Here is a 16,901-nt window from a genome sequence, read left to right on the forward strand (position 1 = left end):
TAGCTGGGAAAATATATGCATAATAAGAAGGGGTAATTAAATAAATTGATAAATATATATATGAACGATATTTATTTGGAGAAATTAAAACATTAACAAATTAGCAGTTGTTGAAGATATGTATATTATCATAAAAAATGCTTCAAATAAAATATTCGATCCGATAAATAACATCAATAATAAATAATTAAGAAGGTCAAATTAGACCGAAAAATATATACCATCATAGTTGGAAATATAAATAAAGTTCAAAATATAAGGGACGAAAGACAACCGTATAGAATATAAAATTGAAAAGACGAAAAAAATATAGGGTGATAGTGCGTGCCAATTTAGCATATATAATAAAATTCAGGCAACATGGATCCACTACTGTTGTTTGATGAATTAGAAAATGATTTGAACTTATTGATTACTGAAATAAAAAAAAAAAAAATACATATAAAAGAAAAGATAGAAATATGCATTATTAAGATAAAAAACTACAATAGCATAATAACATCAAATAAAAGTAATTTATTAAATAGTTTTGAATTTCCGTTAGACGAAATTATTGATATTATAAATATAGGAGCTAATATTGATAGCCAAAAAATTACTTACATTTGTTTGACTTGTCTTCAACGAGTTTTATTATATATATTATATTTAATAGATAATAAAGATATAATAAAAAGGTTTAAAGAAATAAATATCGAAGCACAAATAGAAAAAATTACAAATAAATTATTTGATTTAACATTTAATGACGATAAAAAAATATTAGTAAAAATATTGCAAATAACATTAACTGCTTTTTCTCCACAGTATATAGAATACTATAATAGAGATATAATTGATACCTTATTAAAGATATTGTATTCTATATATTATTCATCACTACATGATAATGCCCACATTTTATATCAAACATGTTGCGCAGCTTATAAGCAATTGCTTAATTCATTAATAGATATATGTAATAAGGAGAGTCTAGATAATATAAGTGAATCTCCAATTTCGAAAGAAGATAATATCACAGATATAAAAACTGAGCATATTAAAAATAATAATAATCATAATAATAGTAATAATACCAATTTAAATGAAATCGAAAATGATGACTTGAAGAATATCGATTTTTATTTTGAGAGTTTTCATTTACAATATGATGTTAATAATCCAATAGATTTGATAAATATACCGAGTTTTAAAAACACAAATAATATGAAAAATAAAAATAAACTATTATCATTAATTCATTATCTTTGTTATTGTTGTTTTGTGAATACACGGTCAAAATATTATCTAGATGGTTCATCATCCTCCTTTGAATGTAACAGTTCAAATAAGAATAATAAGATGATTAATAACGAAAAACACAATGCTTATGTTATAATAGACTACAATTGGGGAACTAATATAAAAAGCACAAATGAAAATAATAGCAATTCTCTATCAAATATAAATGACCAATTAGACAATAAATATAAAAACAATAAATTATCATCAGGAAAAGAGAATGAAGCTAAAAACATAGAATATACCGAAATTATCAACAATAATATTTCGAGTGAATTTGATAAAGAATTGAAAAACGTAAGTTTTTCTTCAAATAATATTAATAGTAATCACAACAGCAACAAAGAGGGCAACTTTAACAATATCGACAATAATAATAACACTAACAATGCAATTTATAATAGTAGTATTAATAGCAATAATAAAAGCCAATTTTCTAGTGAACAAATCAAAAATTCAAATAAAAAAAACGATATCAATGGAAATATATATAATAAGAATCAAAAAGATGGAAGCAAAAATATATATAATGCAAAGTATAATATAAAAGATTTTTTTAAAATATTAAAAAATTCAAATTTCAAAATATATAACAATAATAACAAGAATAATTTTGATATGCTTAGCGACAACATGAATATAGACTCATATAAATTAAAAAATAATATATTGTCTAATTATAATAAGAATAATTTGATTTTACCTTTAAATTTTTGCTTAGATTTGCTATATATATTTTTAAATAATTATGAACACTTTTTAGATAATTTGGAATTTTTCAAATTGTTAAAATTTGAAATAGCATATATTATATTAATATCATTAAAATCTAATTTACACATCGATATTTTTTATAGATGTTTGAAAATCTTTATTATTGTTTGTCATAAGTATTTTCAATATTTTTTAGGAGAAATTAAATTTTTATTAACCAATCTAATTCAATATTTATCCTTGACTAAAAATTTTTCAAAATTATACATTGTTTTAAACTTTTTTTTTTATCTTTTTGATAACACGGTAACTGTTTTTAATATGTACAAATATTTTTATTCCCCAATGGATAATACCAACATCAAAAATAACGACGATAATAGCAACATGAATTTAAACAAAAAGATAAAAAATAATGACAATATAAAAAGTGATGAAAACCCCAAAGGAAAATCAAAAAAAAAAAAAAAAAAAAAAAAAGAAACCATGAAGCAAGCCATTTACCTGAGGATACAAAAAATGATATGGATCAAAATAAAGAGGAAAACTTACATTGTGAAAAAAGCAATCTTAATATAGGTGAATATAAAGAAAAATATATCCAAAATGATGTGAATAATAAGAAATTATCTCTAATAAATAGTAAACAAAATATTTATGAGGAAAAAAAAAAATTAAGTGAAAAGACGGTGAACATTGAAGATAATTCCATTGATTCAGGAATAAATATAGATTACCAAATGTGTTATTGTAAGGATGATGATAACGGTTTTATTTTTATAAAAATAGTTGAATGCATAAGTAAAATTATACATGAATTATTATTTTTATATTCAATAGATATAACTAAAATATATCCACATTTAAAAATATTTAAATATGATCGAGTATATACATCTAAAAAAACGACTGTTCACATTTTTAATAAAAGGGGAAACCATAAATCAAATAGTAACAATTCAGAGGGTCAAAATATAGATAATAAAAATGAAGAATCTATTAAGTCTGGCTCTAATGATGGGGTTCACACAAATGGAAAAAATTATTACTCTAACCAAGAAATTGAAATAATAAAAAATAAAAATAATTATTATCGAAAAAGGGAAAATAAAGACAATGGGCATCAAATGGTTTTCTATAATTTCCTAAACTATCCATTGATTCTTCCAAATAATTCTGAAAATCCACGTGAAGATTTTTATTTATACAATTTTTCTACTGAAAAAAAAACAAACAAGACCATGTTTGATTATTTATATTATAATAACATAGATGAAATTATATTGCTTTCTTCATCTATTGATAATATTTTATCTTTAATAAATTCATTTTATGTAATTCTTTTAAATATATTAACAAAATATTTTAATCAATATTGCTTTGCGGCAATAGATTTAAATGATGAAAATAACTTATATGAAGAGAGGAAGTTATCTTCAAATTGTAAAAATGGTATAATTCAATATTCAATGAATCTATTAGACACACAAAAAAATGGATCCAAATATAAATCCATAAAATCGCGTACGTCACCAAAATATATTCAAAATGACAATACGTTAAATTTTGAATATGAAATAGATAGAAGAATAAAATGCTATAATAATAATTCATATAATAATACTGCTAACTATGCAACTGATCATAAAAATCATTACACTAGTAGAAATAACAACCAACTAGAAAAAGTTGAATATAATTCTATTTCTATATGCCCCCAAAGTAGTGAAAATACACGGAATGGTATCTTAACTTATAATGTAGATGATAATAATATATCCTATAAAGGTATAATTAAATCGTATAATATTGAATGTGAAGATAAAAATGGGGAAAAAAACAATTCTTATACCGAACATTTATCACTATTTAATTCTGTATTTAATTCGACCTGTAGATATTTTATATCGTCTTTATCCTTAGCATTTTCTTATACAAATACCATAGATAGCTGTTTTTTTAGTGGATTTCAGAAACTTATTTTTATAAGTACTCATTTAAATGTAAACATTTGCACAAATGCTTGCATGCAAACATTGACTAAATGTAGTAGTATATTTACCTTGGAAAATTCTCCATTTTTTTTGAATATTCTTCAAAATTTTGAAAAAAAAGGAAATAAAAATGAAAATAATTATAATTCAAAAAAAAACAGAACAGGAACAAATAGCAGTAAAGTATTATCTAACAATGTATATCGTGAGAATGAAACTCGTGTTTCTAAAAGTATGGAAATTCATTCTAATCATATAAAAAACGTAATTGACCTAAATGATTCGAACGAGAGCAATACTATAAGTTCATCTAATATGAACAAAGATAATCAAAAAAAATGTTATAAAAATGATAATAACAAAACAGATACAAAATCTAATTATATGAATAATGAGAATTATAATCATATAAATTTTATTGCATATTCGGCAAATAGTATTTCCGATAGTGAAGTGTATATAAATATAAATGATGGTAAAACATGCTCTCATAAAATTGTGCATCTATATGGTAATATGAATTCTATTGATGAAATTGAAATTGTTGAAGAAAGTAATGAAATTAATAATAAAATAATATTAGAAAATGACGAAAAAAAGAAGGAAGTTTCTGATTCTTTTGTAAATGGGTTAAATGGCAATAAAGAACAATTTGATCAACCAAATAATAGTAGCAATAATGAAATAAAAGGAGTATATAATTATAAACAGGGAAATCAATATAATAATATATGTGAAGACAATAAAAATAGTTATGAAAAAACAGAATCTTATTCAGAAAAATTAAGTATAGATTGTGTTGATTCGAATTTTTTTTCTTATAAATATATATTAAATGAAGATTTATTAAAATATTATGATGACTGTATTAGTATAATATTAAAAGAATCGTATTATATAAATAACGATTTAAATAATATGAAATATATTTTATCAATTAAAGCAATGATTAGCATATTTTTTATATATGGCGATATGCTAAGTTTTGATGATTGGTTAAAACTCATCAATATATTTGTTGAAGTTAATTATATATATAAATATATATCATCTATTGAAAATAAAACTATTGAATTTTTAAATTTTTTATATTATATTAATAAAAGCGAAGATAATTTTACATTTTCTTTGAACACATCTGCAATTGATTCAAATGGTGCTACTATGCAACATATAAATTTTAAAAGCATAGAATTCTGGTATTTTATTCTACGATTTATACAAAAGAATCCTGTTTTATTTGCAGAAATCACTGTTATATTTTCTTCTATATCCAATTTTTTAAAAAATACAATATATTACAATATAACAACAGTGATAAATATATTAAATGCCATTAATTTTATGATATTTAATCAATTTTTCAAGCATACAAAAAAAATAACTAAAGACGGTGGCAAGCCATTTGTTCAAAATAATGTCAAAGAATACAATAATTTGAATGCTTCTACACCAATAAATCCTAATAATAACATCGACAACTTGATTACTAAAGAGGAAAACGAAAATAGCATTTTAACGAATCAAAAAATTGAGGACACATATATAGACAATTTAAAAAATGTTAAGCATGACAAAAATCAAATTGAATGTACATATACTACTAAAAAGGAAAAAAACAAAAAAAATCGTCCCAATTGTAATAAAAAAGGGAAAATATGCAAAAATGAACTTCACAAACATCAAGAAGACAAAGATAACCTAAATGACAATAGTAATAATATGAATATGCAAAGTGAATATATTATAACTGAAGATATTGAGAATAAAAATAAAGAAAACATTGTTAAGCCTATGGATAATAATAATGATAATAATAGAATTGATAATAAATTATTTAATAATAATGGTGATATATATGAAATATTTTATTATTATGTGTCCCATTTTGATCCAATATATTGTTCTTATTTTATGTTCTATAATGATAGTTATTTTATAAAAAATAAAAAGGGGAATATATCAAAAGAATATTATGATACTACTAATGTACAATATGATAATATACAAAGTGATGGAATTAAATTCGAAAATAATTTGTATTATAATTATTTAGATAAAAAATTATTTCAAAATAATTATTATATTGATTTAAAGAAATTAGATAATTATTGTATTTTTGAAGATTTTTATCCATTATACATGATAGAAAATTTATGTGTAATAAATATAAATAATATAAAATATATTTATAACACATGCTGTATTAATATATTATTATTATCTTTATGCAATAATAATGGTATTCAAAAAAAAAGCATTGATACTTTATTTCATATAATAATAGAGTCAGTAGCATATTATAAGTATAATTTTGAGATACAATTTTTATTGTTTAAACCATTTTTCTTATTTATAATAAACCCGTATGCTAGTTATCGCTCTTATTTTATTAATTCATTCCTAAATTTTATTAGAAAAAATGCATCTTTTTTCAATAAAAATATGTGGTTGTTTATTATTTTTCTTTTATATATATCATTTAAGAAGGAGTTAAAAAATAAAACCTTAAAAAATACAGAAAATGATCAGAAAGATAGTGAGCAAATTTCTGAGGAAAACATATCCAATATTAAAGACATTTTCAATATTTTAGAAGTTATAATTGTAGATTATATTGAAGAAATTCCAGTATGTAAAATCATGGAAATAATAATTCACATGCTTATCTTGTTTTCATCTCTCGACACTTTAAGTAATAACATATCCTTTAGGGCTATCAACTTTTTGTGGTCAATTGTTGATTATATATTGAATCGATCTGATCTGCTGAAAGAGCCTAAAAAATATAATAATGAAAATAAAGATTACTGTGATAATGCAAAAGACGAAAAAAGTAACAAACCGAAAACTGAAAAGAGCAACGACCCCCAATTATTGCATACATGTATAGTAGAAAACAAAAAAATGTATATTTACGAAAACAAAATTAAAATGAAAAATATTAAAATGAAAAGTTTTTTTATTTTCATTTTAAACTACTTAATGAAACTTTGCTTTGATGAAAGAATCGAAGTTCGAAATTGTAGTATTAAAACAATTATGAGTATTTTGTCCACCCATATTTATAAGTTCGACTTTTTTTTTTATAAAACATCCATATGTTTGTTACTAAGAAAATTATGCATAAAGTATTTCTATATTCTAATGGAATATTTAAAACTGGAAAAAAAAAACTCACAAAATGAGGATAATAACGAGATAAATGACAAAGCTGAAATTGAAAATTTTACTATTGACAATTTGAATAGCTATAGTAACGATATACCTGAGAAAAATGAATCGCATATATATAAAGACAATGTTGATTGTAGTCATTTTATAGAACTAGGTGATTTTTATAATAAAGCTAATTGTATAAATATTGATATTAATGATTTCGAAAATTTAAAATCCTGTAAACATGAAAGCAATAAAAATGGTGAAATTTCCCAAAATGCTGAAATATGGAAACAAGCTAATAATTCGGATATCAGAGAAATACAATTGAGCGAAGAAATCGAAAATACAAATACTAAATTACAAAAGAATGAAAACGTATTAAGAAAAAAATTTATAATGAATTATGTAAATTTAATTAATAAGCATTATAAATATATAGAAACAGTAAGAAAGAAAAAACGAAAAAAAAATAAAAAGGAATTATTAAATGATATTGAAAAAAATGCATTATTCTCAAATATAAACAATAATAAAATTTCAGAAGATAAAAATTATGATTTGTATGATTATGTTAATGAAAATTTTAGCAAAATTATTATTCATCATTCACGAGACAGTAAATTGAAACAATGGGTAGAGAGCTTTATTTTAATTATAGAAGGTTGTAATAGAATATTATTAGAAGAAAAAAATTATAAAAAATATTATTTTTTTTATGATATATTTGTAAAAATATTAAAGACTATATTATTTATTAAATATAATAAGACAAACATGTTTGAATTACACATATCAATAATACAAATACTTAATAATATTTTTATGTCCAAATTATCCAATTTCAATGTCAATTATTTTACCATGAAAAATTCAATAACTAATAAAAATAGATATACTGATCATATTAATATATTTGACAAATCATTTATTTATATATATAATTATGCTTACTCTACAGATGATCAAAAAATTAAAGACCTTATAATTAAGCTTATTACAGAAAATATGAAAAATATATTTTGTGATAAATGGATATATTTTCATTCTTTGGTGTATTTGCATTTATTCCAATTATTATATTCAACAAATTCGAATATTAATATACTTAGGGAGGATGAAGAGAATTATTCATTTTCAAATTATTATTCAATTTTAAACAAGTTATATTTTGATTATTTTATTAGTGACACAAAGGAATATCCATGCGAAAAGGAGGTAAATGATGCCGAAAAAAATATAAATAAAATGAATAGTAACGAAATTAATGATGAAAATCCACTTGAATTGGATAAGGGAGTTGAAAGCAACAATAACAAAAAAATAAATAGTTCTATTAAGATTGAAACGCCTATCAACGGAAACTTAAACAATGAAAAAATAGAATCTTTTAAAAATAAAAATTTTACTATTGAATATAAAAAAGACAATTTCTGTAATGATCCATTAAATATTTACAACATATTAGAGAATAATAAAAGTATATATAATGAAAAAGATGAAAGGACACATGTAGATATGAAGAAAGACATATATAAAAATTATATAAATGGTGAAATAAATAGTGATGTTTTTATAATTATTATGAACATATTTAAAGGATTAAAATATGATGAAATAAATTTACTAATAAATGAAGAACTTGGAAAATCAATAAAATGCTTATTATGTAATTTATTAGAAAATGAAGAAAAACGAAAAATTTTTAAAAAATTAATAAAATTTTTATTTGATGATAAAATGCTATTTAATGAAAATTCAGATGAAATAATTGATAAAATTACATTAAATGATACATATAATAAATTCGAAATTAATATTAGAAAAAATGAAATAAATGACGAAGATAAAGAATGTAATAGATTATTTACATTAAATTATAAAAAACTTTATCCATTAAATAATTATATAGAAAGTTTTCAAATGTTTTCATTAGGGTTATTTAATTATTTAACACCTTGCTATATATATTTCATTCATAATAAATTTAATCTATATCCTAATTATCAAATGAACATTATATTTTCTATAATTCTTTGTAATTTAATTAGACAAGAATATTGCAATTTATATTATTTCAAAGAAAATCGGCACAATATAATTTCTTTTATAAATATGTTCCCATATATCATAGCAAATCATATAAAATGTTTTTTATATAACTTAAACAATAATTCTTCTTTTGTATTTTACGAAAGTGTTATTATACTACTAAAAATTACATATAGCATTATTCAAAACCTTGAAAACATTCCCGATGATACTCTATTCAAGTATTGGTATTCTGTAGTTTTCGCTACCGAAAAAATTTTATTCGCTAACTGTAAGGAAGGGAAAATATGAATTTATGCATATGCTGCACATATATTCATTCTTAAAATTTTTTATATTTAACCTTTTTTTATTTTTTTTATTTTTATATTTACAAGGCAATAATGACAAAATTGACATGTTGGATATTATGCTTATCAAGCTTATTCGCAACAGTTACCTTTTCCATAATTCGCATGCTCCGTTAAACATAAAAATATACCTGGTAATTATACATTATCACCAAAAAGAAAAAAAGAAAACAAAAGAATACATAATATAATACTACGCACACTGAATGTTTTTATTTCGATTTGTTCACTTATTTGATTATTATTTATTTTAAATTTATTTTATCTATAAATTTATCACTTTTGTAGACTAAAATTATAAGCGAATTAAATGATAAACGAAGAAAATCCTTTTCAAGTTGGACTTTGCAAATGTAATTTTTTATCCTACTTGCTTTCGATCGTTCTACCCTATGCTACATGATTATTTTTATTTATAAAATAAGTATATCTTACAAAAATCTGTAACAGTTATTACATAGTTAAATACCGAAATATGTTTTCCTTAGATTATTTGAAGAATACGAAAAAATGATGGCAGAGAATAATAAAAATCGTTATTACACGACTTTCATTACGTTAGTCATGCTAAAAAAATGTGTTTTGACACTCAAAAGTTTTTCAAGTGAAAATCCAGAGGTAACTTATTATGCACCCTTTCTTTACTCAATCAAATTATAGCGCGTTATATGTTTCTGTATTTATATATTATTAATTTTTTTGTTTCTTTTTTTTCAAGGACGCTGACGAAATTTTGTTCATTTTACATGAAATGAAAAATTTAAAATGTTACTACTCATACATCGGAATAAAAACGAATTCTACATTAAAATTTTCAGGTATAGGATACAAACATTTAACGTTACTATACCCATATATGCGTATACATATCCTGATAAATCACCCCTGTGAACTTTCTTTTCTCTTGCTGCTTATTGTTTATATAATTACACATTTATCTATTCACTTATTTAGTTTTATTTTATTTCATTTTTTTACTCCCAAAAATAATCTTATTATTTTACAGAAGATAAAGCGCATTTATTCATTTGTTACCCATACCTATTAGATTGTTTAAATACCGAAAATACGTAAGCTATAAAATCACAAAAAGAATAGAGTAAAACGGGATTAAATCACGAACCTTAAATATATATATCTATACACTTATGCATATATCCATTTTGTGAATGTATTTTTACAATTTACGGCTAATTGATGGCCTATTAATTTATGTTAACTCAATTGTTTAATATATATTTATTATTATTTTAAATTATCATATTTTTGGTATTTTTTAATAGAAAATTTTTCGATACGGCTAAGGAATTGCTAAGGCTTATAACCATAATGCCCTAGATATTATATAGAAGAATATGCTCCCATAAAATATGTTTACCCATGTATATAGTGAAGCAGGATGCTGTAGTATTTACAATATTATTCTTTAAAAAAAATGTTATATTATTTGTTTCAGATTAGTATATATATTTAGTTAAGGAAAAATCACGTTAAAAGAATAGCATGGCTAATCTTGAATTTATTAAATGTATATATACAGTAATATAAATAGTATGAACATTTTTTTTACATTATTTGAACGATTTTAAATTAACATTTTTAAGATACATTCGTTCGAGATTTATTAATTTATTATCCCCCTTTTTATTTACTATGTATGATGCTTTTTTCTTCTCATCTTGTTTCTCTTTTTTTTCATATAATTATTTACCTCTTTGTTGCCCTAATTTTATAAGATTTATAATATAATGCGCACATCCATATGCTGATAACATTTAATTAAATTATTTACATTAATATTTATTTATAATATTTATTTTGTATATTATTAATATATAATATACTTATTGTATTTTATTTATTATCTCTTCGTTTTCATATTTTTATATATTCGTTAATTTTAAAGAAAGTTATGAATAATTTTATGATAAAAAGATAATAATTTGCAAATCCAAATAAAGGTACTATATATCATCATATAAGGATATAATAACACTAACCTCTTTTTATCATTTGCAATGGATATTTCCTATTAAACATATTTTCCACTATGGAAGAAATGCGATGTAATATAAAAAAAAATCAACAGTAACAAAACATACTTATTTCACACTATATATGATGCTTCTATATATTTTTTTATTTTTTCTCACTTGTATATTTTTGTTTATAATGAATCAGTTCTTGAAATATGTTTCATGTATAACTCGAAAATGAATAAATATATGATGATACATTATATTTTTGTTGAATGTTATACTAATTACTTAGATTTCCTGGAGTGCCATGATATATATTTTTAATTAGCAACTATTCAAATGTATATTCATTTGTGTTTCCAATCGAAGCATGTAAATTTTTAAATATATTTTGTTTTACATGTGTAAATTGTTTTATTATTATATCTTCCCAATTTTATATTATATTTTTTGACATACCTTTTAGCATTACTTGATTCCCTTATGGGAAAGGACAGAAATGAAATGAGCTCAAAAAGAAATTACTCATTTAAAGATGAAAATGTAAGTAAAAAAATGTATATATGTAGGAAACGAACAAAAAGCATACAATATGAGTATTTTCAAAAAGCGAATTTATATGTAATTGTCATATATATGTTATATATATTTTTAGGTATGCAAGTATTACTTAATTGATTTTTGCCCACATGATCTATTTCCAAATACAAAAAGTGATATAGGAAGGTAAAATTTTTCATTAAATTTGTTTATCGAGTAGGATTTACACATATCCATGTATATATTTTTTTCTGTAAACGTCATTATAAATCTATTATTGTTACTATTTTGTTTTCTTTTTTTAATTACAGGTGCAAAAGTATACACGCAGAGATATTAAAAGAACAGCTTGAAAATGATGAAAATTATAAATATTACTTAGCAAAATATCAACAAAAGTTTATGAGTAATAAAAATATTTAGATAATTTTTTATTACAACGTTTGCCTCTCTTTATACACATATATTTTATAAACATGGAACACTTTTATATTAATTTTTTCAGGAAAATTAGAAGATATTGTTCAAATGGCTGATATAAAAATAGAAAGAAGTAAAGAAAAACTAAAACAGTTATCAGAAAATCCTAAAAACATTGATGACAAAAAGGAAAAGTAGCAAACCAAATCTATATATAATTATAAAAGTGGATTACATTTTTTCCTAAAATACTCTAATCCTTATTTTCCCTAATTATATATTTATGTTATTATATATGGAAATTTTTGTAGAATTGAAAGTATCAACACCCATATATGTGACTTACTAAAACAAGCGGAAAAAGCTGGAGAAGATGTAAGCACGTCTTGCTTAACTTCAACAAAATTATTTAAACTATTATTATGTTTGTATGGATATATATTTAATGGGTTATACACTTTTGAGCTTGTATTAATATTTTTTTCAGGGAGACATAGCTAAGGCAACAAGTTTTAATAATCAAGTTACTACTCTCCAAGCAGAAATTAAAAGATTAAATGAAGAAGGCGTTCAGTCTAGTGACACAAACTTAAAGGTATTATAATTATTGCATAAATAGTATATATATGAATGAACACATCATATATGCCTATTGTTAATAAACTCTTTTGATATGTTTTCTAATATAGGTGTGCGAAGTGTGTGGTGCTATGAAAGCAGCTGGAGATCTTATTCAGAGGTTTGAAAACCATCTGAATGGAAAACAGCATATAGGGTTTGAAAGAATAAGAAATGCATTAAAAAAATTAAAGGAAGGAATAAAAGAAAGAGAGACAATCATTGAAGAATATAGAAAATCAAAACATTCAAACGAACATAATGGTTCACGAAAAGAATACAATAATCATGAGCATCATCATAAAAGGCGTTATAGTGATCATAGAAGAAGTTCAAGAGATCGTAGATCCCGTGACAGAAATAGCAAATCGTATCATTCATCTCGAAAAAAAAGGTCAAGAGGGCATTCTTCATCTAATCGAAGTAGATCTAATAATTCAAGTCATTCAAGAGATAGACACAGGAATCGATCCAGTAGACGACGATGAAATATATTATTCGTGCTCATGCGGCATATATATATATAAATATATATACGCATGGCGCATAATTTTCATACCCTTGTACGATATTTATCTCAAATTATTTTAATATGGCCTTTTAAATTTTTATAGAATTTTTTTTGAAATCATAAATTTTTTTATTTAGTAAAATTAAATGTCTATATAAGTTTTCTTATTGTCATATTTTATATATATTATTTTTTTTAAATCGATCCATTATTAATAACACTTCATATTTAATGTTAGTGTTATAATGCATGACTATTTCATCATTTTTATTTTTCTCTTTAAATTAAAATTTATAGTACCAAACGATACTTTTAATTTTCTTTTTACTTTTCCTTTTTTTATAATTATATACATGATTAAATTTACATTTTAAAATGCATCATTAATTAAATTTATTTTATTTGTATAAAAAAACGTTTACATTTTTTTTCTTACTCAATATACTTGTCTTTCCATTAATGGGGAATTAAAACTTTTTTTTGTGTGCATAATATTTTAAAGTTAATATCATTATATATAGAATATCCTCGACAAATACACATGGCGACAATGTCAACTTTAAAAAGGAAAAATAAATAATATGTACACTCGCAAATTATGTCATGAATATATACAAATATATACGCATCTTTATTGATAATAAGAAATTAAAATAGCCAATCATAATGAAATCCCATAATTCTAAATCCTCATTGTCTGAAAAAAGGGAAGATAACATTGAGGAGTTAAAGAATAAAGTAATAAATATAATTAAGAAATGAAACATTTTTTTTCATTTGGAACATTAGAGTGGAATGCTACCTTTTATTAATATACATGCAAATTATATGCAAACCTATGTTTATTTTAATACGTAATTTTTCATATTCATTCATAATCTTCGAAGAACGCAGGTAAAAATGTTTTTGAAACATTGCTAAACCTTTTTTTAGAGGAAAATGAAAGTAACAAAATCAAATATGAAGATTTGTCTAATCATATTGATAAATTAAAGGTATACTTTGATGAAAAAATTAACTTTCTTAAAGATAATACTCATGAAAATTTGGAAGAGTTAAAATATTACTTAGATCAGTTAAATAAAAACAATAAAGATAATGCAGAAAAAAATAGTACATACAAAGATGATTTTGATACAATAAGAAATGAAATATTAAATTTAAAAAAACAAAAAGAGGATGATATAGACCTTATGAAATCCAGTATTCAAGCATACTCCAGCAAAATCAAAAATGTATGATGCATATTTAAAAAAATATAGTTGTACTGTTAGGAGTATATATGTATTAAATATATTTTGTATGCAAGCCTATATGTACGGAAAATGGCGTGAAAAATATCCTATATATAGATAAATTGTTATTTATTCCCATGCATAACCAAATTGTTAACCTTCTTATATTATTATGCATATTAGATGATAAGTATTATGAACAAAAATATTGAAAGCATAAAGGAAGAACTTACGAATTTTCAAGAAAATATTAAAATTGAAAGCAAAAAAAAATATATTGAAATTCTAGAATTAATAAACAATGAAAATGAAACCATAAACAAAAAAATTAAGCAATCACGTGACGAGGTAATAACTATATTATTTTTATTTTCGCCTTTTTGTTCTCTATTGGCGTAAATGGATATTTGCAAAAATTATGAATATAAATTATTTATAAATGTATTTATTTCTTAAATTTTTAAAGCTAAATAATGATATAGAAGATATTAAAGAATACATCCGAGGGGTTAAAGACAGTCTAGAAAATGAAATAAAGGATATAAAATCCGCAATTAGCACAAATAAAAAATCGATAGATGAAAAAATTAATTCAATAACTATAAATCAAAAGAAACTCATGAATGATTTCTACCCTACTGAAAAAAGTTAGCACATATAAGTTCATTCCTCAATAAATATCAGAGATATGAAAATGTACACTTATAAATAAATATAAATATATGTAAATATGAATAGATACATACTTCCACTAAATTTCAAATAAAAAAAATTAAGTAGGTACTTTGAGATAACGGTAAGGTGATGCAAAACATTCATGAGGGGAATAAGAAAACACACAAAACAAGTATCACATAAAAAACAAAATAAGTATAATAAGGAAAATAAGAATATAATTAAAATTTGCATTGAGAATATAAATAAATTCGCTTGTTATTGTTTGTGTGTGAATTTTTCTTTGTATTCTCAATTAAGAGTTTTACAACACATTGATTTTTTTGCAGTGTGTATAAAACATTTCTTCCAACTTTTGAATTGAAAAGGAATAATTTATTTTATCAAATACATTTTTTCGTGCCTTTAAAGAATACAACTTATTCGTTAAGTATTTTTTTTTATTATTTAATAATTTAAATTTTTTGATGTATAAATATATTATAGTTAAATCTCTAGGATTATATAAATTATTATATTTCTTTATAAATTCACTTTTTTTCAATGAAATATTTTTATTCATAACATTATAGTATATATGTGTAAAATTTTTATAGTTTTGATTATAATTTTTGTGGATATCTTCTAATGATTTTAAAATATTTTTAACATTTGAATCAACATTTGTTATATCATTTTTTATATCTTTTTCAGTTTCATGTTTCTCTTCTTCATATATATATGAATCTTCTTCTACTATTTCTTTTTCTTCAATCTCAAATTTAACATTTTTATCAATACCATAATTAACAACATCAAATGCATGTTTTAAAAAATTATACTTTTTATAATAAACTTTCTCTTCTCGAATCCTTGTTTTTCTCCAGCAATTTTTTTCATATGTTTGGCTTAAAAATGCTGTTTTATGAACATTCAAGCTTTTCCCTCTTCTGTAAATTTCTTTAAATGTTTGCAAAACATTTCGTTTAACTTTTCGTATTATTGCCATATTATCATGTTGCGTGTTTTTATTATATCACTTCAGATTTCCACTCTATTTCTACTTATTTTATTTCTTTACCTTTTTTTGAGGGATGAGTGTGAGAACTGACGACGAGAATAAGTTAATTCATATTATGTAATTAAAAAAAGGGATAAAGATAAAATATAATATTAAGCATCAAAGAAAATTATATTACAAAACATTAGTAATGTGAATAAATGGAATATGAAATAAAAAATTATAATACAATAAAAATTGTAAACAATTGGAGTATAGTTAAAAATTGGTAGCGTTATTATTTTCTTATATATATTACTTTCCATAGAAGGAAAATATTTCTCTTTATTAAAGAGGAAGTCATAACAAAGAAAAGACGATAATTAGGAATGTG

The 16,901-nt window shown here is 22.1% G+C and overlaps 4 protein-coding genes across 4 annotated transcripts; 3 read left to right on the plus strand and 1 right to left on the minus strand.

The window, feature by feature from the left end:
- Positions 1-360: 360 nt before the first annotated feature.
- PBANKA_1316300 (conserved Plasmodium protein, unknown function) lies at positions 361-10,888 on the plus strand (the record flags this gene model as incomplete). The annotated part of the gene is given in 8 exon segments (XM_034566749.1): positions 361-2,465; positions 2,480-9,471; positions 9,578-9,684; positions 9,839-9,903; positions 10,039-10,168; positions 10,269-10,368; positions 10,557-10,620; positions 10,834-10,888. The coding sequence occupies 8 exon segments, from the start codon at positions 361-363 to the stop codon at positions 10,886-10,888; spliced, it is 9,618 nt and encodes a 3,205-aa protein (XP_034423315.1).
- A 712-nt stretch (positions 10,889-11,600) lies between these two features.
- PBANKA_1316400 (U1 snRNP-associated protein, putative) lies at positions 11,601-13,595 on the plus strand (the record flags this gene model as incomplete). The annotated part of the gene is made up of 8 exons (XM_034566750.1): positions 11,601-11,616; positions 11,996-12,072; positions 12,185-12,255; positions 12,381-12,475; positions 12,575-12,683; positions 12,801-12,864; positions 12,977-13,084; positions 13,179-13,595. The coding sequence occupies 8 exons, from the start codon at positions 11,601-11,603 to the stop codon at positions 13,593-13,595; spliced, it is 957 nt and encodes a 318-aa protein (XP_034423316.1).
- A 689-nt stretch (positions 13,596-14,284) lies between these two features.
- PBANKA_1316500 (conserved Plasmodium protein, unknown function) lies at positions 14,285-15,505 on the plus strand (the record flags this gene model as incomplete). The annotated part of the gene is made up of 4 exons (XM_034566751.1): positions 14,285-14,356; positions 14,506-14,853; positions 15,037-15,201; positions 15,320-15,505. 4 exons carry the CDS (start codon positions 14,285-14,287, stop codon positions 15,503-15,505), a joined length of 771 nt encoding a protein of 256 aa, XP_034423317.1.
- A 327-nt stretch (positions 15,506-15,832) lies between these two features.
- PBANKA_1316600 (conserved protein, unknown function) lies at positions 15,833-16,516 on the minus strand (the record flags this gene model as incomplete). Its single annotated transcript, XM_034566753.1, has 1 exon — positions 15,833-16,516. The coding sequence occupies one exon, from the start codon at positions 16,514-16,516 to the stop codon at positions 15,833-15,835; it is 684 nt and encodes a 227-aa protein (XP_034423318.1).
- Positions 16,517-16,901: the final 385 nt, after the last annotated feature.

Source organism: Plasmodium berghei (assembly GCF_900002375.2).
Source record: "Plasmodium berghei ANKA genome assembly, chromosome: 13".
NCBI lineage: Eukaryota > Apicomplexa > Aconoidasida > Haemosporida > Plasmodiidae > Plasmodium > Plasmodium berghei.